This window comes from Solenopsis invicta, chromosome 2 (genome assembly GCF_016802725.1).
Source record: "Solenopsis invicta isolate M01_SB chromosome 2, UNIL_Sinv_3.0, whole genome shotgun sequence".
Lineage (NCBI taxonomy): Eukaryota > Metazoa > Arthropoda > Insecta > Hymenoptera > Formicidae > Solenopsis > Solenopsis invicta.
In genome coordinates this window covers 5019436-5043770 of record NC_052665.1, presented here as the reverse complement: position 1 = coordinate 5043770, position 24335 = coordinate 5019436, and the positions used below count along the sequence as shown (strand labels likewise).

General features: G+C 39.7%; 1 protein-coding gene across 11 annotated transcripts in view; it reads left to right on the top strand.

Moving 5' to 3' along the window:
• The window catches only part of LOC105199142, a 168539-nt gene that overhangs the window by 4870 nt on the left and 139334 nt on the right, over positions 1 to 24335 (top strand). For 4 of the 11 annotated variants that reach the window (XM_039446218.1, XM_039446214.1, XM_039446230.1 and 1 more), the window contains exon 1: positions 16555 to 17618. The exons of 1 other annotated variant lie outside the window; for it this stretch is intronic. In XM_039446218.1, coding sequence (XP_039302152.1) covers positions 17425 to 17618 — 194 coding nt within the window. In that variant the 5' untranslated portion in view covers positions 16555 to 17424. Of the gene's footprint in view, positions 1 to 1283; positions 1949 to 4091; positions 4225 to 16553; positions 17619 to 19945; positions 21990 to 24335 lie in introns of those variants that run through there. 6 more of the 11 variants (XR_005574203.1, XM_039446213.1, XM_039446229.1 and 3 more) reach the window with 5 other exon arrangements.

Below are 24335 nucleotides of genomic sequence, written 5' to 3'. Positions count from 1 at the left end.
TGTGTAATTTCACGGTCTCTCTCAGATCAAATAATGTTTTTAGTCTTCTTTCTTCGTTAAAAAACTGCGAGAGTTTCTCTCCGGGAAGAATCTTTTGACGCGACATCCTTGAATCGTTGGTTTTGATAATGACTCGGCTCTTCCGAATACGCGAGCCTTCTGCGATCGTGGGTCGTTGAGAATTCATCAGCATGGCGTTCCATCGTCGTCGATAAGCCACCCACCGAGAGGGAAAGAGAGTGAGAGATACGGAGAGAGGAGAGAAATGAGGAGAACGAACGCGATTTCGCGTATTTGTCGAACAACGACGGATTACGGGGCCGCGTTCAGAAAGATCGTATTCGGTTTTGCCTAATGTCAGGGGCAGGTCGCGCTGCCACACGAAACGAGCTCGCTCGCTCGCTCGCTCGCTCGCTCGCTCATTCATGGCAGCTCCCATTGGCAACAACCTGTTGCCGCAGTGACGTAACCGGCACTTCCTATCAGAGGTGCGCTACGTCAAACAATGCGATTGATCACGCCGACGCGCGGATTCGGTGCGGGCAGAGTCTAACTAACGCAACTTGCGAAAAGTAGGTATACGGAGATGAAAACTCCTGGGGAAATTTCAAGTCAATCTTTCACGATCTCGCCGAAGAAATCTTCAGGAAATTATTCCTCTTTTTGTTTTTAATTCTTATGTTACGGACGTAAAGACGATTTTTTTATCCTTTCATTCAATTTTTCTTCTCGTGTCCAATTGTCATGGGATTTAAATCGAGTAAAATTAAACAAGGAATTAAATAATTTTTTTCTGACTTGAAAAATTTGTTTCTGAAGGTCTAGCAATTTTTTGTCTGTGAATTATCGAAATCAGTGATAGGACAGGAATTGTTTAGTTCGAAAATTCTTCCGTGCAAATTACGACACATCGTGACAAAGAGAGAACCCTAAATAGTTCATACAATCCGAGAAAAACTTGCATAATTATCAATTTCGCGGAGACACTGTTTTTCCACACAATCACGTGAAGCGCGGCTGTTAAAATATCGCCCGTGTAAAAAAGACGGTCATTAGAGACTCCGTTGTTCGCGAGAAGAAACCTAATGGGCCCTCATGGGCCCCGTTAATTACGCCACTGCCAGGCTGGATGCTGCGTCAGGAGCAATGGCGGCTTACCTGGCTCGCCTGGCTGGCCCTTCCCCGCTCTTCCTCTCTGCCCCTTCCCCTCCCCGCGTTACCTGCGCCTCGCGTTCCTCGCGGGCAAGCCGACGAACCTGTTGCCCGTTCTCATCCAGTGTCGTGTCGGTTTCGTTCTTACGCGGTGGTACGTGTGCTCTCGCGGGGCGCGCGCGCGCGCACGCGTTCAGGTGATCTCCGTGTGTCGCGCGATTGCGGCGGAAAACGCGGCGGAAACGCGCGCGCGCGCGCGTGTCTGCGTCGGAGGAAAAGCGAGCTCGCGCCGCCAGGTGCGATCGGTGAGAGTTTCCTTTCCTTCGCCTCACGCGTCGCTCGCGCCGCGCCGCGCCGCGCCGCGCCGCGCCGCGTTGTGCGCGCGCCGTTACACCGATCGCTCGACGTCCGGCCGATTCACGATCGGCGGGAACGATTCTCGGAATATGAAGCGACGCGAGCGTCGTTTTCCCGGACGCGTCGTCGTGAAAAGTGCTCGTCGCCGTCGATCGGCGAGATCCCTTCGATCCCGCGACGAGAGAAACCTCGGTGGGAGAATCGGTGCGCCCTAGTAAGCGGATTTAGTGACTTCGGGCGCGTTCGGTAGGCGTTTGGGAAAGATATCGTAGTTCAGTGTGCTCGCCGAAAAAGGATCGCGAAGGCGCGCCGGGTGTGCGTAAATTAAGTGCAGTGAGTGGATAGTCGTGGATCGCGGCTTATCGCGATCGGTTGGGCTGACGGCTAACGACGTTGCTGCGGGGAACCCTCCTCCGTCGCGCTTCTCGGATCGAGGACGGTGAGTTTCGCAATCGCAAATCCCGATCAATCCTTTCGAGATAGACACATACCGAGCGCTCGCTGAGAGACACTGCCCCGAATATTTCTCTCCGCTTTCCATTGTTGCGCCGAACGAATCTGAGAAATAATAAATAATTCCGAATTTAGTTGACAACCCGGCAAATTGTTTCTAAGTTTAATCAATGAACAATTTGCAAGGTTGTCGACTAAATTCGGAATGGTTTATTATAAGTAATGCTGCATTCGAGATTCTAAGAAGATAGCGGTAGTATAATTTCACTTTTTTCCTCTTTTTTTCGACGCGCCGCGGTTTACATTACATCTGATAACGCGAAGGTACGTGTTTATTTATGGGTTGTAACTCTCTCGCGTGCTCGCGCCGCGCGAAAGAAACGGGAAGGGACGACCGCGACGCGGCGCGGCGGCGCGGTTTCCACGCTGGGCTTCACGAGGATGCGCGTGATCGCGACGCGTAAGCGCGAGGTGTCGGGATGCATAAAAAGTAAAAGAGAGAGAAGCGCGCGCGATGATGCGGGATCGTGACTCATAAGTCACTCCCGGAGAAGCGGAGTCGGGCAGGTAGATATTTCGGTTAAGTGGGCGTATTCCCGCATTCCTGTCACGTACCGACCGAACAAGAAGAAGAGATCGTCTTCCGTGGCGCTCCTCTAAGAAGGGATTGGGGGAGAAGGAGGAGGATTCATGTAAATGTGATGTCCTTAGTCATCGACCGATCGAAATCGCTGGAATGCGCCGTGGAGCTCGAACAAATTTTCGAGTATGCTTGCGTAATGTGCGTGGCTGAGGCATCGCCGAACAAAACAACGATACGTTGAAAACAATACACAGAATCTCCAAGAGTTTTCTTTTTAATTAATTCGCTGATTTCCAACGCGCAAATCGCCGTATTTTTTTTCTCACAATTTTTTTCGTACGAACCTTCTGACACTTTCTATACGAAAGACAAATTTTTTTTGAATGAAAAAAATATATTTTTTTCTTAAACCATGTATTTTGACGCAAGCATTCGTTTGTTCGGTTTAAGTAAAAACATTTTATGATTTTACGAATAAACTAATAATATTAAAAATTATTAAATTTAATTAAATTGTTTTCTTAGATTGAAAAATATGATTAATTTGAATATAAAAATAGTCTAAAAAACAATAGTCTAAACATTTTCTAGAGTTGCAAGAAAAGTTACTTGAATAAGAATTATTTCTTTATTTTATTTACGCAAATATTTCAATTAAGAAATTTTTAATTCGACTGTAAATAAATAAGCTATTGGAGTAAATCATTTTGTTGCTGTTAAGATATTTTTTCTCTTAGTGTAATTTACGACAGAATTTAAGATAACCATTTCATCTTTAATTTTATACAAAAAAATATGTGAAGATACATGATGCACTGATTGTGCACAGTGCATAAATACCGACAAATTGTAAATGATAACTGCAACTTAACTGCTGTCGTATCTGAGCAGTTACGTGAAAATGTCTTTGGTCGCAGGAGCAAATTACTTGTTTATTAAGTGAACATAAATATCCTTGTCTATATGCAGTGAAATCTGTCACTAACAAAAATAAACATGCTGATGCATTAGAAAAAATTTCTCTTAAAAAATAGTAGAATTCTATCTTGAATTCTGTCGCAAATTATAGATCGTGTAAAGTGGGTTTCAGATTTTATTTATATTTAAAATTTCTATCGCCACTGTTATCCAAATTGTTCTGAAAGTAAACGTGTATTTGGGTAAAATTGGAAAGTTTGTAGGCGTGCGAAAGTGTTATAATCAAAAATGTGTATTTTATTCCGCTAGAGAGCTTGTTGATTTTCAACATCTTGCTGTGTAATCCCGTCTTGCGTTACACGGCGCGATAAAAAAATCTCCATTATTTCGTAAACGTGAAATTTTTTCCTCGGCGTTACGTAATTTCCTCAATTTCTGAACTCTATTTCGCGATTGTCTTTTTCTCTCATGCCCGTATATTTGAACATTCGTATATAATTTGCGAGAATTGTTAGCTAAAGTAGCCGCGTATTCACATGCCCGCCAGAACAGTGCCCTTCTGTGGCTTTAAACTTAGTACCGTCGTCTTTCTCGCAGCTCGCCGTTTCCAATTACGTACTTGGAACGGTAGGGAGGGAGGGAGGGAGGGAGAGAAGGCGAGAGGGACGAGGACGGAGAGGATAGTCCGGCGAATGAGAGAACGGAGGATGCTGGATGCCGTGAGACCGTTCGTCGAAGCAATACCCGAGATCGCAGCGGAGGTGAGTGTCCGCTCTTTCTGCTTGGAATGTTGCGTTGTTTCTCGTCTCCCGTGTCGGGAAGCAAAGAAGCACCTTTCTTCCGATTAGATCTCCGATATTTTCGTCCTCTCTCTTTCTTTTTTTTTTTTTTTTAATCAATCCGATTCGTCTTGCGAAACAACTCGGCTTCTTTTTGAACGAAATTCGTTGATCTTACGAGCTGATTCCCGCATTGACAGACAGTTCATTAATCGTCTCTCAATCCAACTTAAAAGGGCGTATGAGTCATGTCTCAAAACATTACTAAAAATATAAAATTTTTATAGAATATTCTAGTATTGCGTTTAAGTATCTGTGTAAAATTTAAAAGTTATTTAATTTTTTTTGTTTACTCTTGATTCTTATGTAAAATCACGTTTTGCAGTACTTATTTGCAAATTTGAAGTTGGGGAAGTAGCATTGTATATTAAATCAACATTTTTACATATACTAATAAAATTCTGATAAATATTTGTGCAAAAATTCATCCACTTACTGCAAAATATAATTTTGCTGCAGTTTTAAATAAACAACTTTTAAACGAGTAAATGGATGTAAATAAATTTTTGCACAATCATTTATTAGTTTTATCAGTACATGTACAAATTTTGATTCAATTGGTAATGCTACTTTCTCATCAAATTTGAAAGTAAAAGTACTGCAAATGCGATTTTATTTAAGAATTGAGAGCAAACAAAATTTTTGCTACAAAAATAATAAACCATGTTTTATCGTTTTTTTTCTTGCAACAAGTTTCATACCAAAATTCGGGCATTTGCGACCAGAATTTTTTGTAGTTGATTAAGAAAAAAAAAGAGAATAAGCTTAGAGAAGCATTCAGTTTTTAATTTCTTATATATATTACTTTTAACTCGTATTGTATAGCCAAAACCTTCTTAAATGCCGATTGATTAACTGGAATTATTTTCCTGCGTGTCGCGTGGCTTTTCTCCTCTCGTCCGACAATTCGACGGAGAGCACTACATCACGTGGATCATTTCGTAGTTCGCCGATTTTCTCGGCGCGGAATTTGATTAAGCAAAGTGCAGTTGCGCTTTGCAGAAAATAACGCAATTACGCGCGCCGAACGCGGCGATGGTCGAGTAGAATGTAATTTACACCCCAGAGCGCCCAAAATCGACGGGAAATATTCCTTGTCCCGTTCGAGCTCGTATTAGAAATTAGAATTAAGCAAATGACCCAAATATTCATCGCGATATGAGACGAGTGAACGCAATTATCAAATAATAGTGATATTTATGTACAAACAGCAACGGAGATGAGAGATCGCGCCCGCTTAATTCGAATTGAACGAAACGCCGCGAAACGGTGATTTAATTTTGTCGGCGAGAAAATCAGAAAGCACTTTGCAACACGTGAAACTCGTGCGAATCGTAATGTGCAGTCCGCCGCATATTTTCGACGCGAATTTAAAACGGCAAGCTGTTGCTACGCCGCCATCCGGTCCTCCATATCGCGTATATTCTTATCGATGTGTGCAGGATAAGCGGCGGAGTGTCACAAAGCCAGCTTTCAGTCGCGAATGTCGACGTGCTAACTTGAGACGAATCGCGGTCGTATCGTTCTCGTATTGAAAACGGAAGAGCTGAATTAAGACGGATAACTCGTATTACGCACGACCAAAGTGTTCTATGTCTTTTCGTTCGTCGAGTCACCGTCTTCCTGTTTGCTCTTTGCCTCTCGTGACGCGACACGGCGTGGAAAACCGAATGGAAAATCGTTAGGCGTCCGTCTAGTCCGTGAAACTACGAAATGGAGCGTTTATCGTCTGTAAATCACGCGGCACGAAGCTCAGTCGACAAATCTGACGCTAGTACGACAACCTGAGAATGGTAGCTCCTTCGAAGCTTCGAAAACTCTTTTCGTACACCTTTCAGCGAAAAAGAAGCCGTAAAGCTATGGAAGCACGTCTCGCAGGTCAAATAATACCCGAGGGAGAGAAGGAGGACAATAATAACCAAGTGATCGTTCGCGTGAATAGCAGTGTTTAAAAAAAAGAAGAAAAAGAAAAAAAAAAGAAAGGTCGCAAACGGGGAAACCCATTCAGTGCATCCGCGCCCCTCTCACGTAGCGCAAACGTTCGTCGGTGTCGGTAAGGAGCCCGTTAACATAGCGACGAACTCCGGAACATTAGGCAAGATCCTTTCGTTCGTGCTCGTGCACTCGGGCAGTAACCATGGACCATAAGCCGCGCGCTGTTCTCGTCAGCCAGCCTCCGTACATACATTCAGCATGCGCCCGCGCGCGCGCGCGCGTGCGCTCGGCTGCAGCCAGACGACTCACCATCTCGTTTCACTTTGATGTTGTGACCGCGCCGCATTCCTTCTCTCCTTTACCACCGCGTCCCCGTTTACCCCGTTTCCTCCATACGCTCTTCTGTATCCTCTCAAACCGGCATTCTCTCCTTCTCTCCATCTGTCTCTCTCTCTCTCTCTTTCTCTCTCTCTTTTCCTCGTTCTCTTTACATGCACTTACGCGTTGATGCACACAAAGGAAACGCCATAACGTCGTGAGATGAGGTCGCATCGAGACAGGAAACGTCGAGGGACGCATCGCGCGCGTGTTTTCTCCCAAAAGCCAGAGTTTTCCGTGACTCTGCGTCTCTTGTTCGCCGCGAGTACCGCGATAATTCATCATGACGATGTTTCTTCCTAAAATAGCATGCCCGCATGTGGAAAAGCACCTATTTCCCTTTTTAATCATGCCCCCTGTATTTCTGCTCCATTTCCATTCGACTCGCAAATTTTTGCCGAGCACAAAGATAATTTACAGCTTATAAAACCTCATAATTAATTTAATTAAACTGTGGCAACAAACAAACGTGTTATTCAAACAAACATTTTTTGTTACCATCGTGCAATGTTCTTATTTCATTTCATCGTTCGTCTCAATGTCCTCTGCAATGTATGCACACGGAAAATAATAATTTTACTGCAGCATCTGAAAATTTAGCTGGATATACAGATCGGAAAATAATTTTGTTGGGGCATCAAAATAATTTTGTAGGACGCATGATAATGATGCTGCAAACAGTTGAGACATTTTAACAGCCGAGTTAAACATCCGATGCAATTTTTTAAATGTTCAACAATTATTTTCAGCAAAATTGTTCTTTTCTGCACGTATAAAAAATGGTTTCGCTGAATTATATCTACTCGTATTAAGAATTTAGTTAGATACAAATTTGAAAATTAAATTTGTCGAACTATCAAAATAATGATGTCACGCTCAAGCATGATGAACGAAGCTTTTGATATTTTAGCAATCAATTTGTGTCCTGGAATTTGGAATTATCGTTTGACAGGCTAAAAATAATTAGTTTCAAATCTGCACTGTTAAAAATACGCAGCCAAAGTTAACGTAAAGTAACGGAAGCAAATTTCAAGCAGGTACATTTTAAAGGAACATTTAAAACGCATTAAATTTTGTATATATACTTTTCAATTATAGATTTTAAGTTAAGTTTAATGTGAGCTACTTCGAATTTAATGCTTAGCTTAAAAATACAGAAAATTTCGTGACATTTTTGACGGAGTAGCTAAATTTTTAGACACTTGAGCGAAGCCGTTCTTTCCGTGTTACCGATTTAATTGACGCAACTTCGCAACGGTCGTACTCAAGATAGCAAAGTATAACGAGCCGTGATCGTCTATATTTTCTTTTCTTCAGCTCGCGAAATATACTCTGCCATAACGATCGCGCTCCATCCGTTGCACCGGGCATCGTTTTTGCCAGAAATCCTCTCGTATCGGCGCGATACGGCACCACGTGGCTACTTTCTCGAGTGCACTCGATTGCAGCAGGCCCGCACGAGCTCGGCGAAAGTATCGTGGTAAGAGTGCTCGATGGCGCCACGGCGAATCCGCACGTTCTCTCGCCTTCTTTGACTTCGCTTTTCTCCCTCCCCCCTCTCTCTCTCTCTCTCTTCTTCTCCTCGAACTCTCGGTCTGCGCTTTTTGCTCCTTTTCCCACTCTCTGGCATGCCCGACCGTGATCGATTAAAGTTTCGATGGAGCCCTCATTCCCTCTTCGCTTCCAAATTCGAAGTGCGCTTCGGAGTATCGATCCTGGACTTCAACTTCTTGCGCGGCAATTCGCGCAAGGTTGTAGGAAGGAGTATAGGTAAGGACTGTAATCTTGGATCTGCTCGATGTGATCGGGATTCCGTGAGCTACCACTGAAACCTTTGGTTACCTTTAACTCCGTCGCTGTGCGTCTCTACGGAACATTCGTCGGTTTTATCTCACTAGCTAAGATCCACCGGATGTATTTTCAATATTTTCTAAACCCAAATTAAAGAAAATATTACTTCCGTTGGAAAATTTTAGGGCAAAATACGACGTATCAAAGAAGTGAAATTGGAGTATTCTCCTAAGCTCCACAGCTTCGATATCCTAAAAATAGAATATAAACAGCACAATGGGCGAATATCTTTCTCTTTAATATTTTTCCAAGTTGATCTTTCGCGAAAAGAATAAGTTCTCTGTAAGTTAAAGCTAGACCTCCGGTTACTCATATTAATTAATTCTTTTTCCGTCGTGAACGTGGCGATTAATGAATAAAGGCGTTTATCGAGGCGCGCAAATTACAATGGAGAGATAAAAAGAGGTTTCCCGCCGCGGAAGTTATAAATGCTTAACAGATTTTTGTATAACGTCTCTCCCGCAAGAACATTGATATTTCAAGTAAGAAAACTGGACGTAGCACAAAAGAGTGGTTTTTTTTTATCTTTTGCTCGCTATATTTATTTTCTATACAGCCCGATAAGTCTGGGGATCTGCGGAATAATGTGAAAAACCGCTGCGATTACGTTGCGACGAACGGAAAAGCAAAGTATTACCTTTCCTCGTGGTTACCGGCACAATACGATCTTTCGATCCTCGTCCTTACAGTTTTCGTGGCGTTTTTCTCCGGACGGAATTGTCCTAGCCACAATTCGACTCTTCGAAGAGTGCTGAGATCGCGCAATCACCCAGCGAAAAGTTAACTACGATAACTCGGATTGGGATCTAAGAAATCGCGCTGCGGTTCTAAGAATAGAACACATACACATATCGATTTGTATTTTTCTTCAATGTTGAATGTTGTACGTAAAATGTAAAATGCAGGGTTGAGTAAGTTGATATAATTTTTTAACTAAATTGAGTTAAAGTTAATGGTTTATAAAATTAATTTTGTTATGTTAAAAGTTACATGAACAAAAAACCAACTAGTTAAAATTTACGTTAAGAGTGAATCAACTTAAATTAAAAATCAATTTTGAAAAGTATTATTCATATTAAATCAGAAAAATTCGTAAATTTAAGTTAGATTGCAATTATAATATGGATTATCAAACAAATTTAATATTTTTTATTTGTAAATTAAGCTTACATAAAATAACAAAGAAATATTGTTTTTTATAAAAGAGTGTATTTTTTCTTTTATAAGTTTTTTTTTACATAGATGAATTTGTAATTTGTGAAAAAAAAAGTTAATAAATTAGAATTTATGTGTTTTAAAAATAATTAGTTAAAGTTACAAATTAAATTATTTAAAATGAACTAAGTTAAGTTAAAAGCCAACTTTTTAATTTTTTAACTAGTTAACTAGTTACTCAACTCTGGTCAAATGTAATCCAGTCTTTTGAAATTCGATAAAGTCACTGATAGGTTAAAGCAAATATTTCCCTTCGATTTCGGTGAGAGACATTTTTTTACGTTCTCTTACGTCCGTTAGGAGGATGAAATATCCGTTAAAAAATAAATTTCGATATTTTTACGCGTTTAATTCTGAAAAATTCATATGTCGTTAGCCCATGTGCCGCGACAGACGACACTAAACAAATCAGTCGATTTTGCGGTCATACTCCCGGTTAAACTGTGGCGGGGAATGCCACGTGAATGGCATGGGTGATGTATCGATGGCAATATCCACCTGTTTTACGTGAAATACGAAAGTATGCCTCTGCGTCGCAGCCAGCCTCCGTATAGTTCCTCGATATTGCACAGTGTACTGAATTATGAGAGCGTTGGCTTCTGCCTCGCGACCACTAGATACCGTGCATGAATATTGCCTTCCGTCTTTGCCTCGATAGATTCATTTTATATTTCTAAGCTGTCCGTCGTCAATATTTTTAGATCGGACATTGGCCATTCGCTCGATAACATTATCTCCTTTTTCTCATTTTGCGTCTTACTATGCAATATGATATAACAGATAATACGACGATATTTAATAATGTAAAATAAAATATGAGATAAAGTCGCACGAGTATTTTGAAAAATTATTAAAATAATACATATTTAAAAAAAATATTTTCATTTGCGTACCTTTCGCATAACAATTTTTTTTCTGTACAATAATTTATTCTCCCGTGCAACATATATTTTAAAGTTACGGGTCAATTACGTTAACTCATTCTGCATATAATGTGTAATGAAAACAACAGGCGTGTAATATATACTTTACATCACGATGTAAAAGGTAGAAACGGTTTTTAATCAATTTTAATTTGATCGTTACAAGTTGCTTCATTACGGATCTCATTTACATTGAATAATACATCCTTGCGTCAAGAATCTCTCTCTTTCTCTTTCACTCGCAAACTTTTCAGCGGAAATTCAAAAACATGTGTGGCTGTATTGTATGCGCCAGATAGAGCGAACGGTCGTGGAATTCGATCGACCTTTGGTTTTACCGAACACGGTTAAATGGCGCGTACGAGACGAAAAAAAGTAAGTACAGATCGACCGGGAGTTTAAGAAGGGCATTTAAGCGGAAAGAGAATTCGGGATGCGCGACATGCCGAGCGCTCGTAGCGGGTGACTTATCTTCTATGCGGACCGTCTCTTTTGAGATCTCTTTGTCTCTAATAAATTTGCCGTCTCGAGCGGAAGAGAGTTCCGCTTTTCTTGAAGTAAATGGATTATGCGCCTATGCAGCGGTTAGATGAAGTTTATTTGATAGAAGGATTGCATGGACGGAAAGCAATATCGCTCTTATTTTTTTTTATGCTTTTTTTCACATCCCGAGATGCAAAAAAAAAAACGCCAACGTGTGATAATACTTTAATAGCCTGAAGATTAATCAGAATCGATCTAACATGAAAATGTTGAGGGACTACAATAAATATAACAATACAAAATTACTTTATCAAAAAAGATGAAAAAATTAGTGTACCAAAGTCCAAGTAGTAATATCTTGTCTTAACTCTCCTTTAAAAAATAATGATATCACAAAATTATGTAATCTAACTCGACTCAAGTAATATGCATTTTTTTTTAAATTTTTCAGAAAATTTAAATTGCGCTAGAGAGTGTATATATATTTTTTCTCTCTTTATTTTAATTATGAGGATAAACTATCGAACGAAGAATTACGTCGAAGGAAGTTTACCTTAAACATACGTGTATGACATTCAATTTAAATATAGTAATCTAATACGAATGTAGAATTGAAGATTGCAGGGGGATATTTTCACGTCTTACGTCAAAACTGACGGAAAATGCATGTCTGGGAGAGACGTGGAAAGAGCGAGATGTGCACGTTAGGGAAATAAACTCGTATCTCGCATCTCGCTCTCGTCGTCCTTCGTATTTCCGCGATTTTCAGGCGCACTTTATATCGCTGCCAGTATACGTATGTACTATTATACCCTACCTGCTACCGTGATCCATCACGCTCGAGGTAATTGTGGCGAATCATGAAATTTAATTCTCCGTCGTGACTCAATCGATTCAGCGTCACGATGTATAACCGAAGCGCAGGGATCTATTAAAATACCGAGCGTCGTCATCGGGCTTTGCGCTGATCATGCACGCGGACGTTCACGCGCGCTTCATTATTTCAGCGTCCCGGCGCGCAAATAGATTAGTGAAGTTTCTTTTTTTTTGCGGTGGAGAGTGGCGGTTGAAAATGAGATCCGGATTTGCGAGGCGTAAGATCGTCGCCCTCGTGGCGCGCACGTGTCTCATTTTCGGGCTGCAAGCTCGCTCAACGCGACGTCGATCTCGAACCACTGGTCTTTCCGGGTGTGTGAAGTTGGCACCCCTATGGTACACAATCATAGTTCCGTTCAGAGTTCTGGATTATTTACAACAAAAGGAAGAGTTCTTGATAGTTTTTACAAATAGTTCTGCTATTATAACAAAAAAAAATGAATTTTGAAAAATGGGGGTGCTAACTTCACACCCAAAAGTAGCACCGCATAGTTCTGAATAATTAATTTGATGCTTTTTAAGGAGTACTAGAGTTCTCCGTATAAAAAAAACTTTTTTGATTAAAAGAAAAAAAAAGAAAAAAAATTAAAAAATGCATATCAAGTCCGAATAGTTCTGAATAGCGCATACGATTCCTTTCGATGAGTTCTAGAGTTCTCCATAGATTTTAGAAACAGATCTGCTCAAAAAAGGAAAAAAAATCGCAATTGAATTCTCGAAAGTGGTATGAAAAAAATGAAAGAAACTTCAAAAGTATCAGTTTTACATAATTTTCTCATTAAGATTTTTGATAGAACTCCGCGACGCCTATTCAGAACTCTCAACAGAACTCCCAGAACGCTTAAAAAATTTTTTTACGATGTCGACCTTGTATTTTTAAAGTTCGGAAAAATTTTTTAAGAGTTCTGGTAGTTCTGTTGAGAGTTCTGGGTAGTCCTCGATGAGTTCTATTAAAAATCTTAATGACTTTGATAGAACTCTGCAGTGGCTATCCAAAACGTTCAATAGAATTCTCAGAACTCTTAAAAAATTTTTTGCACTCGAAAAATATAAAGTCGACACACCTGCGATCGTCCGTAACATTTTCGTTTTCAATCCTGCAGATTTTTGTCATTAGGATTTTTGATAGAACACATCAGGAACTACCCAGAACTGCGAACAGAACTACCAGAACTCTTAAAAAAAATTTCGCACTCGAAAAGTATGAAGTCGTCACCTGTAATCGTCCATAACATTTTTGTTTTCAATCCTACAGATTTTTGTCATTAGGATTTTTGATAGAACTCATCGGGAACTACCCGGAACTCTAAACAGAACTATCAGAACTCTTAAAAAATTTTTCACACTCGAAAAATATAAAATCGACACACCTGCGATCGTCCGTAACATTTTCGTTTTCAATCCTACAGATTTTTGTCATTAAGATTTTTAATAGAACTCATCGAGGACTACCCAGAACTCTCAACAGAACTACCAGAACTCTTAAAAAATTTTTCCGAACTTTAAAAATACAAGGTCGACATCGTAAAAAAATTTTTTAAGCGTTCTGGGAGTTCTGTTGAGAGTTCTGAATAGGCGTCGCGGAGTTCTATCAAAAATCTTAATGAGAAAATTATGTAAAACTGATACTTTTGAAGTTTCTTTCATTTTTTTCATACCACTTTCGAGAATTCAATTGCGATTTTTTTTACTTTTTTGAGCAGATCTGTTTCTAAAATCTATGGAGAACTCTAGAACTCATCGAAAGGAATCGTATGCGCTATTCAGAACTATTCGGACTTGATATGCATTTTTTAATTTTTTTTCTTTTTTTTTCTTTTAATCAAAAAAGTTTTTTTTATACGGAGAACTCTAGTACTCCTTAAAAAGCATCAAATTAATTATTCAGAACTATGCGGTGCTACTTTTGGGTGTGAAGTTAGCACCCCCATTTTTCAAAATTCATTTTTTTTTGTTATAATAGCAGAACTATTTGTAAAAACTATCAAGAACTCTTCCTTTTGTTGTAAATAATCCAGAACTCTGAACGGAACTATGATTGTGTACCATAGGGGTGCCAACTTCACACACCCGGTCTTTCCCGCAATTTAGCTCCCTCGTTCGCAACGCATTAACGGCCATTACCATTTTTCGTCTAGAGCCTCGCGAGCTTATCCGGTGTCTTCCACAAGAAAAACTCGCCGTCATTAATAACAACATTTTTGCCCTGTCCGCTTGAATTCTAGTTCCGATTTATGATTAATTGTTTCTAGATAATTTTCTTGTTAATTATATATTAAATTTCAAGGATGTATGGGACATACGGTTCCTGCAAAGTAAATGAAATTTGGAAATATGTTTAATATTGACACTATCAAAGATACATATAAAAGCCGTGTGAATAAGATTACATTTTTATTTAATAACATTTTTTATAGTTTATTTACTCTATGTGATATTAAAAATTAATTTATTTTTTAAGAAAAATCTCAGTTTTTTTTATAAATATTCAAGATTTACGTAAAGCTTTTTATTGTGATTTTTTGTTTAGTTATTTTGTAAATAAATTTTATTTATATTACAAAACTAATTTCCGTATCGCAATAAAACTTTACTCAAATTATCTTAAATAATATTTAATGTACTTACGTTAAAAGATTCAAATTTTTTTTCATTATTTCATTATTAATTATATTTTTATTAGAGCGCATTCTATATATTGAAGTAATTTTTTTTTCGAATAAAAATTCACCGTCAAATTTTTTCTACTACTTTCAAATGCAATGTAAAACAATCTATTATTTTTTCACAATTCTTTTAACGTTTTGAGAAATGTCTTGTACATCCTTAGTGAATCCTGCCTGATCTTCACGAAAAAATATTATTTTTATCTCCCCGGTCTGTTTTCTCGCACAAACGAGTGCGCAGATTCCGGAGGAGTGCGTTAAATCTTCCGCGTGTATCTCGACGAGGGGCAGACGAAACGCAAAAGAAGCTGCAGTCCGGAGCCATGTCCGGTTGTTGATCCGCCTGGTTTGCAGACTACAGCGACGCGTGTGTCGAGCAAACGCGTTCTCGCGGTGTATGCTGATGAATGTTCTTATACGATGCAATCGTACAGTCGACACATTGGCGTAACATTCGGTGGATTGTCAGGCCATTTCCGCGTATACTCGACGCGTTCTGAGAAGCGCAAACTAGTCATATTCTATGACTAATAAGTCGGATTTAACGTCACGAGAAATTAACTCCATTATCAATTAATATCTTAATCTCTTAATAAGAAATATATAATATTATCCAATTATTTTGCAAAAAATTGACAGTTTCCGTGCACGTTTACATTAAATATATGCGAGGATACATCGTTGCTCGTTAAGAAAATATTGTATGCTTATTTAAATCGCTATGCGTCACGCACGGCTGACGCACACACAGAGGACACGCGCTCCTCTCCACTCTTTGACTCTTCTTCTATTTCTTCTTCGCATATCCGCCCTTCGACGAGAACATCTCTCAGTATCGTGCCAAGCGTCCATCGCGCGGGAACTCGCGAATTTTCAATGTGCGTTCGATGTATGACGTGCGAGGTGCGTTCAGACCGAGCTGAAAGTTGCCAAAACTTTGACTAATAGAAAATCATTGAAACTACAATATCGCTACAAAAATTACTAACAATAATTATACAGTTACATACCCGCAAAAACGTTATAATAAAAAAATAAAAATAAAATTTTTTAACCGATTGTAAAAAAAATTGTTATTTTCTTTTTTATTTTAATTTTAAAAAATTATTTTCTTCTTTATTTCTAGTTAATAAATTTTTTACGTAAAAATCGATAATTGGGATGAATAGTAATTATTTCTAAGATAATATGACGGAATCTTAACAGACGTTAATAACTTTTTTTTTTAAATAAAAGCTATTTTTTGAAACTCATGCGAGCTCTTGCTCTTGGCGCTTTCGTAGGATCAGATGAATTTTAACTACCGTGGAAGACATTGTCATTCTCAGTACGAACTCGGAGGACCTCGTTGCGAGCAGAACACGCGCGATCGAACATCGTCACGTAGCGGTCGGTGAATCGTCATTCCCGGGGCGAACTGATGAATATTAAGAATTGCCGAACAATTATTAAGAAGCGCGGCGCGGGGTGGGATCGATAAAATTACGGCGTTTGTAACTGAAAAGACATTCCCGGCGTACGTGGCCGCAATTCCGATGAACGGATAGGATACGCAACCGGTTCAATTTCGGCATTGTTTCGTACGCGCGTGCGGCGCACGTCGCGGCGCGGCGCGCATTCCTGTCGGTCCTTTCGCGCTCTCTCGATTTTGTCTCTCGCGCTTCTCGGATCAAGGACTCGTGGTATGCAAAATCGGGCCTGCCCACATCGTGATTCCAAAATACTGCCTGACTTTGAAACCTGCACAGAAAAAGAATTAATATCAAATCAACAATTCATTGTTTCATATAAGCGAGAATCTTGGAAGAATTTATAATCTTAAACAGACATAATTTGCTTACGTGAAGAGAAAAATGTTCTTCATGTAAGCAAATTATGTCTGTTTAAGATTATAAATTCTTCCAAGATTTTATATTCTCGCTTATATATATGAAATAATGAATTGATTGATACTAAATTTTTTTATGTGTGTCCATTTATTTCTCCGATCCAACGTCACGTTGCTTTGTCGCTGTCGATCCGTTGCGGCGCGGCTCTTAAAGATTTTTTTTTTATGATTGAATTCGACGCAGCGTCGTGGAGTGCACGCGAGAAAATAATCTCCGTTTACACTTATTCGTGGCAACGCGAGAGAGCCGTATTTCTTCACCCCTTCTATATCAACGAGTGTTCAAAATTGAATTCGCTCTTTCATATCCGCTTTAAATAAAATGTTCTCGACGCGCGAACGGCGAGAAAAAGGAGGAGGAGGGGGGAGGCTCGCCCAAAAATCATTCCAACTTTTCATCTCAAGTGGCTTCCTCACGGGCGGCGGCGTATATACGGGTGCGCGCCGAGTGTTTCGTGACTTCACCGTGCCTCAGCTATCGGGAGTTCGTTCACGTAAAGAGCACGCGCGCGATAGATCACGGGGCTTTTCCGATTCGTAGGTTTCCTATACATATATCTTGAGCCCGCGCCGGCCGCGCGGGATCGGCGTATGCCCGTTCTAAACCCGCTCGAATGTATTTCATTCGGACCTTCTATATCGGCGGACGTGCTCTCTCGCCAAAGAGCCGCGCAGAAGTTGCGCCTCGTGTTTTTTCTCTTGGAAGCGATACGACGTGCGGACGATGTCGATACCGGAGTAGTCCGCCGGAAAGTAAAGCGGGAATTGCGGTGGTGTAGCTGATGTAGAAGATGTAGAAAACCGGCGAGCACAGAGAAAAGGAAACGTACGTTGTGGGTGGTGATGGTGGTGGTGGCGGCGACGGTGACGGATTTGATCGTCGCGCGTGAAAAGAGCCGAGAGCGCGATGTCCAAGTGCTGCGGCTGCATCGGCGTCTGCGCGACCACCGAGGCGTATCAACCGCTAAAGACTCATACCTATTTGCGCGATATCGTTCAGGAATCGTTCAGGAACGACGGGGAGGTGCTGAGAAGCCCGAGGAACCGTCGCAGAAAGCCTAGCGTTCGCTACGACGTCGTGAGGACTCCCGGAAGTGGCAGGTGAGACCCCGAACGACAAACTCCTGAAGGGCTTCCGAATTGCTTGGAAACTTGATTTTTATGAAATTCCGCGAAAGAGTTTATTGATATTGCGGAAGTCAAATCTTTTCGGCATTTTTGATCCAGTCGGCAAAAAGTACGTTAAGAAAAGGAAAAGTTGTTGAAAGTTGTTTGACGAAGTTTTTCAACTCGATTAAATTTTTTCAGCTCATGTATTTATTGAAAGTAGGTATTGAATTTTTTGAAGTATTAAATTTTTTCAGTTCAAGTACTTATGCTTATGACTTAAATACATAAAATGCTTGAACTTCAGTTTAAATATTGCGAAGAACAATATGATATTGGAAACAAGAATACGAGCTTAGGAATAAAATATACTTTGCACAGATATATTTATTATTGATTCAAGTGAACAGTTGTAATTGAAGAGAGCATTTCACACTTAAATGAAAAACAAATAGCATTCAGGAATAAAAATACACGTGAATTAAGAATTAATTTTTTTGTGTGCATATTTAACTTAACTACATGTATATTTAACTTAAATACATAAATACTTGAAGCGAAGAAATTTATTGTTTTGTATGATGTTATTCGTCGAGCGAATTAAAACATTAGAATTATTCGAAATAAAAGTCTTCAAAATGGGATTTAACGTTCGCTGAAGAGTCACGTGGTGCTTCAGCGGTAAACGAGCGAAATTTGAAACATAAGGTCTCTCGCACGTCGAGAGCGCGCCTCGAGAGCACGTGCGACGTAATTATCGCGGATACGCGAAACTGAGGGAAATTCATCGCACCGCGTTATTTATCCGGGCCGTCTGCGTTTATTCGGTAAACAGCCGCTTCCCGTATAATAAACGGGATGATTTACGGGTCGTTCTTATGTTTAATGGTGTTTCGGGATGTCCCGCTCTCATCTGCCGCCCGAAATGCACGACGTAATCTCGTTTGCGCGAAAAAGCGGGTATTTTTAATGCACGCCTCCCAAGGCGGAGCGGGGATAGGCGTGATAAGCGGGACGTGTATAAGTCATTGTCGTAGGAACCGTCGTCTTAAAATTCCTCGGGGATAATTGCAGTCGCAAAGTGCTGCTGGGTCCACTTCCTGGCGCTACGTGAGTCACTGGTACCGTGTTCATATCCATTCTTCAAGATCTATGCATATATTAAAAACCTTGAATTTTTTGTATTATTTTTCTGTCGTATGAACTATCTCACATTTCTTTATACGAACAGTATCATCTTTATTTTATATGAACAAAGAAAAATAATATAGAAAGAACAACATTAGAATTATATTATTTATCTCAAAGTTAAATTTATAATTTAGTGCAAGATGTGAATCATGTTTGTACTTCAGCCAAGATCTACTTACAATTTAGAATCTCGAATTTGTTACACTGAGAAAAAAAATATTAAAACAAAAAAAAATTATTTACTCGGTGAACCCTAATGGTTTATTTGTTTGCAGTCAAGTTAAAAATTTCTTAATTGAAATATTTAGATCAATAAATAAAGAAATAATTTTTAATCAAGTATTTTTCTTCTTTCGCTTTTAGTTATATTGAAGACAATCGGATTTTTTTAACTAAAAAAAAGCAATTTAATTAAGTTTAATAATATTATTAGCATATTTGTAAAATTATTACTTAAATGTAAAAAAATGATATAATTAAAATAATATGTCTTTTTACTTAAAAGTAAATATTTTTATTTAAATTGAACAAACAAATGCTTGTATCAAAATATATTTTATTTCGATTTTAAGAAAACGTATTTCTTTCATTAAAAACAATTTTCTCTCAGTGTACGATATCATTAATAACGGCATCATTGTTATACGAACCATTGCTATATGATATCAGCGATATCATCTCTATTTGATAAAAACAAAAGATATACGCGATTAAGATTAGGATTATATCAAATCTCTTTTCTTTTGTGCTTTACGGCTCCCATTCCGTAGCATCCTTCCATTTAAACAATTACGCTATCGTCTACTTCTGCTTCCCATGCAATTCTGGATTTTAACAGAATCGGAAACGCCCACGCGCTATCGGTTTGAGGTGCAATCTTGCCTCGGCCATCGTTTTGCCGAAACCAATCGCAGGAGTAACATGAACGGAATGTCGGATCGCGAAATGTCACGGACGTGAATTTTGCGAGCGTTTTCGGAGCGAGCACGAAAGGGGCGTCATGGACCTCTGGGGGTTGGTGGACGAGCGCGCGCGCTGTCGCTGCCGGCGAAGGGCGAGAGAGTGCATCCTCGGCGACGGCGGGAGGTGAAAGATCACGTGACCCGGCGGCTGGAAACGGAGGGGATGAGGGGGTGGCGAGAGGGGTGGAAGTCTCGTGATTTTTACTCTACGTCGTACGGAAGTGCCGTCAGTTCCGCAGGAACTCTCGCGCGATACGGACGTCCGCGAACGGCTGTCGTCCTACTCGTCCTCCCTTGTCGCGTGTGACCGACTCGCAGCTTTCGCGCTATAACCCGCTCTCTTTTATTCCGTAATCCCTCCGCGCTTCCCTCCAGCTTTGGCTCGGGGCGAAACGCTTTTTCCCCGCCCTCCACCTCTCTTCTGTGCCGGTTTCTCGCGACTTCTCGCGGGTAAGCTGTCCAAGTATCGAAGTGACGCTTTACGGTCTGAAAGTGGAGCTGCGGCTCATGCATAAAATATACCAGGATGATCTAGAACTGTCGCGCGCGCAATTCTTTTCACCTATGCTAATTTCTTTTACGTTGAATAACAATTTAAAAGGATAAAACGATTTTTTATTCAGTGTTGCATTGTAAAAATTGTGCGTTTAACGCGATGCCACTTCGGTACTGGAGCGTTAAGCTTTAAGAGCAACTCCGCTGCGCAGAAATCAATTATACATTAGATATAGACAAAAGGGTTGTAATTAATTTATTGTATCATTTCATTAGCGTTTAATTATTTTATCATTTCGAGGATTCCAGCGCGATTTATTTTATTTCAAAACTAATTCTCTCCTCTTTAATTATTCGCCGACTTACCACTTATTACATTCAATCTGACATTTCACGAAAAATCGTTCGTAAAACCGATCTAACGTCGCTCGCGCCACGTTTGTTGTACGAGACAAAAGTTTTCGACAATTCAGAGAAATAAGATTTATTTTACCGGGAAGTGTCCTCGCGAACTCGAGTTCGAAGCTTGTGAGCGGGCGACGGAGGAATGGAAATGGAGCTCTCTTCGAAAGGAATATTTAGCCGGCGAAAGAGAGCTTTGTTCGAGTTCTCCGTCTCTTATTCGTGCGGGGTCTATTATCCACACGTGGCAATGTGACGTAATCTCCGCGTCTCTCTCTCTCTCTCTCTCTCTCTCTTATCGTTATTAGCCCGTTCTGCGCGCGGCGCAAATAATGCATTTCGAGCGAAATTATCGCACTTCACGTCCGTAAGAACCCCGATTCGTTGTGCAACTAGCTCGCTACCGAAGATCAAAGTAATTTCAACTTCAACTGCGAAAGCTTCAAATTTACGGAGCTACTGATAATCGTTAATAAGCGTCGTAGTGCGCAAACGGCGGGGTGTTCCGCGCTCTCGAACTATATCGAACTTACGTAATACGTGAAATATTCAGTCCATATCGAGTACGAAAAAGTCGCCCGATACGTTTCGACGAAAGATTCCGTATCGAGGAGCTAAATACTGACGAGCTCTATCAGTTTTAATTTCATGTGACCGTTTCTCTCAATTATGACCGGCGTTAAACATTCAATCATTATCCGTCGCGTAAAACCGTTCGCGAGATAGAATTGCCAGTTGTAATTTCTGTAATAATTATATGATATCTCCGGTGAATTATTGGCAACTCTTGAAATAACAATCCGGCCCCGCTCGTCCTCGCGCGAGCACGTTTGTTTTACGAATCGCTTGAAACGCGCAGCAGCCGGGCCGCTCGCCCTGTTTGACTTTCGCAATTTATTTATTTTAATTAGAACGACGTTTCGCACGCTATCGTACAAATATTCTGTTTTAATGGCACCTAACGGCGCACTCTTTTATTTGCAATTTCTCGTTATATGTTCGTTAGTCACTTCCTCTTTCCTCTTTTTTTTTTAACTCTCCCCGTACGTATAGGTACGTCGCGTCCCGCTAACGAACGGCGTTATTTCCCGCAGGCTGCGAGAGCTGTGCGTACGTGCCGCGTAGTCGTGTCGAGGGGTGAAAGTGAACAGCAGAATAGTGTATGACGTGCACGCGTGTCTCGCGTGCGTTCACCGCGGGTGTCTACCACGAGCGGTCGATCGATCGCAGCAAATTCCTTCAGTTTGCATCGCGCAGGGACATCGATCGTGCCGATCGATCCGCTCTTACTTTGTACGCTGGATACCAAATCGAGGTGAGGAATTGTCGGAATATCGATGGGGTTTGCCGTGCCAATACTGGCCGAGCATTTCCAAGATGAACCTCCGGTGGTTGGCCTGCTAGTAAACTAAGAGCCAGTAAACTAATTTCGAAGTGGCGGATGATTAGCTACATGCGATACTCTTTAGGTTCTTGTGTAACAGTAGCTTGTTAGATATTAGAGTGAGTGCAAAAAATAATGCAGAGAAATTTTTTAAAATCTTATTTTTAGAACGTGAGCCTTGATTAATTTACAAATAACAAATCCGTATATTTATATGTATGTACAATCTATCATGTTTTGTTATTATTAAATTGCTAATTAATGTTTACATTGTAACGATAAGGTTTTAAAAAATATCTACTATACGAATAGTTTTTACACTTATTGTAAATGTATATAAATAATTTTATTAATGTGATACATAAAAAGTTTTTCAGTGATTTATTTATAAAACTTTTGTCTCGTGACTTAAGGATGTACAAGACATTTCTCAAAATATTATGAAAATTATGAAAAAATTAAGCAGAAAAAATTTCTCTCTGGATAAAAAGATATTTCAATAAAAATTTGACATGTGTCTAATAAAATTATTATTAATAATAATGAAATAAGAAATAATGAAAAAAAATCTGAATTTTTCTATTGAAATACTTCACATATTTCAGATAATTTACAAACTAAATTTATTTATTTATTTACGAAATAAATAAACAATCACAATAAAACTTTGTATCAAAATCATATTGAATACTTAAAGTACTCACACAAAAAAATTGAGATTTTTTAAATATAAAGTTACTTAATTTTTAAGAACGAATAAAAATATATTATTAAATAAAAATATAATTTTGGTCACACAACTTTCATACATGTATATAGTTTATTTAAAGTGTTAGCATTAAACACGTTTTCCAATTTTATTTACAGGGGTTGTACACCGAGAGAAAAAATTACTAAATTTTAATAAATATTTATTTGAAAGTTGCAATAAAATATTTACTAACAATGTAAATAAATAGTTATTTAGTGCAAAAACCACTAAAATTTAATTTAAATTATTATTTTTTTATTCAGTAAATATTTATGTATCGTAAATAAATATTTCATTACGACTATTGAAACAAATATTTATTATAATTTAGTAACTCTTTCTCTCAGTGTATGTCCGATACATCCTTAACTCATTGTCCTAAATCTTGATTTAATTCCAACCGACTATCTGCTGTCTGATCGATATAACACCGCCAATTAGCGTGTAGATTGCGGCATGTTTATGATTCGCTGTAAGATTTAATTGCGCTCGCGGATATATCACTCAAACGAATGAATCATACATTACGTCATGTTGCGAGCTGCTGTACGCTGCTTTTACGAGAGAGTATCTCCTACGATTGTTTCGTATCGATTGCACGCGAATACGTGTGCCGTATCGCTTTAATTAAATTACGGGAGGTGCGAGCGTTTACGCAATCGGCAAAATTCGAATACTGTTGAACCAGGGCTACGCTAAATATTTAAACTAGCCAAGAGGGATCTCCGTCGATTTCGGTATACAGTTCCGAAACTTGACCGTCGAATTTTCATCGTGTGCCGTTCAATTAGCTTTGGCCTCGATTTTATCGCACGATTGATAGCACGACGGGGATTGAAATCGGTATAAACGAGCAGCCGTTTGTTCGGACAACAACGGCGTAGTAACGTATCGCGCGTTTTCAGCTGAGTCCACGCGAAATCGTTTCGTACAGATGTACTCGTCGAGAGAGCGAGAACGAAAACGCGTGCGCGTGAAAATTTATTTTGACCGGTGCGCGGCGCGGCGTGGCGTAATCCGCAGGCGGATTTTCGTCCGTACGTAAGATGGCCATTTGTCCGAAATTTGTAGCTGACGGTTCCAGATGCTTTCGCAATCTCTCCGACTCGCCTTACCGAGCGTCCCACTTTTCGCTCGATCAGAAAACTCCTCCTCTAATCTGAAAAAGTGAGCAACTTTAGATTCCAGCGACGGATGGAATAATTACTTAAAAACTTGGATCGCAATGAGAATTAAGAAGTTTCAGACGAATTAGAGTTAATGAAGAAACGGCTTAAACTTATCAGTTTACCTTAAACGATTCTCATCCTTCTTTTTCTCATTCAATTAAAAAAAAAAGAAGTACGATCGTTACATTCATGAGTTACGTGGAATATCCGTTAGCTGAATGGAGAATTAATACGAATCAATGTATTGGAAGTATTGGCAGATTGATTGCCTGCGGATGTGATTACGACAATTTCAGATATGAAAATTCATCCTTGAAGTATTAAAAAAAAAGTCGGCTAGATTAGCAAATTTAACAA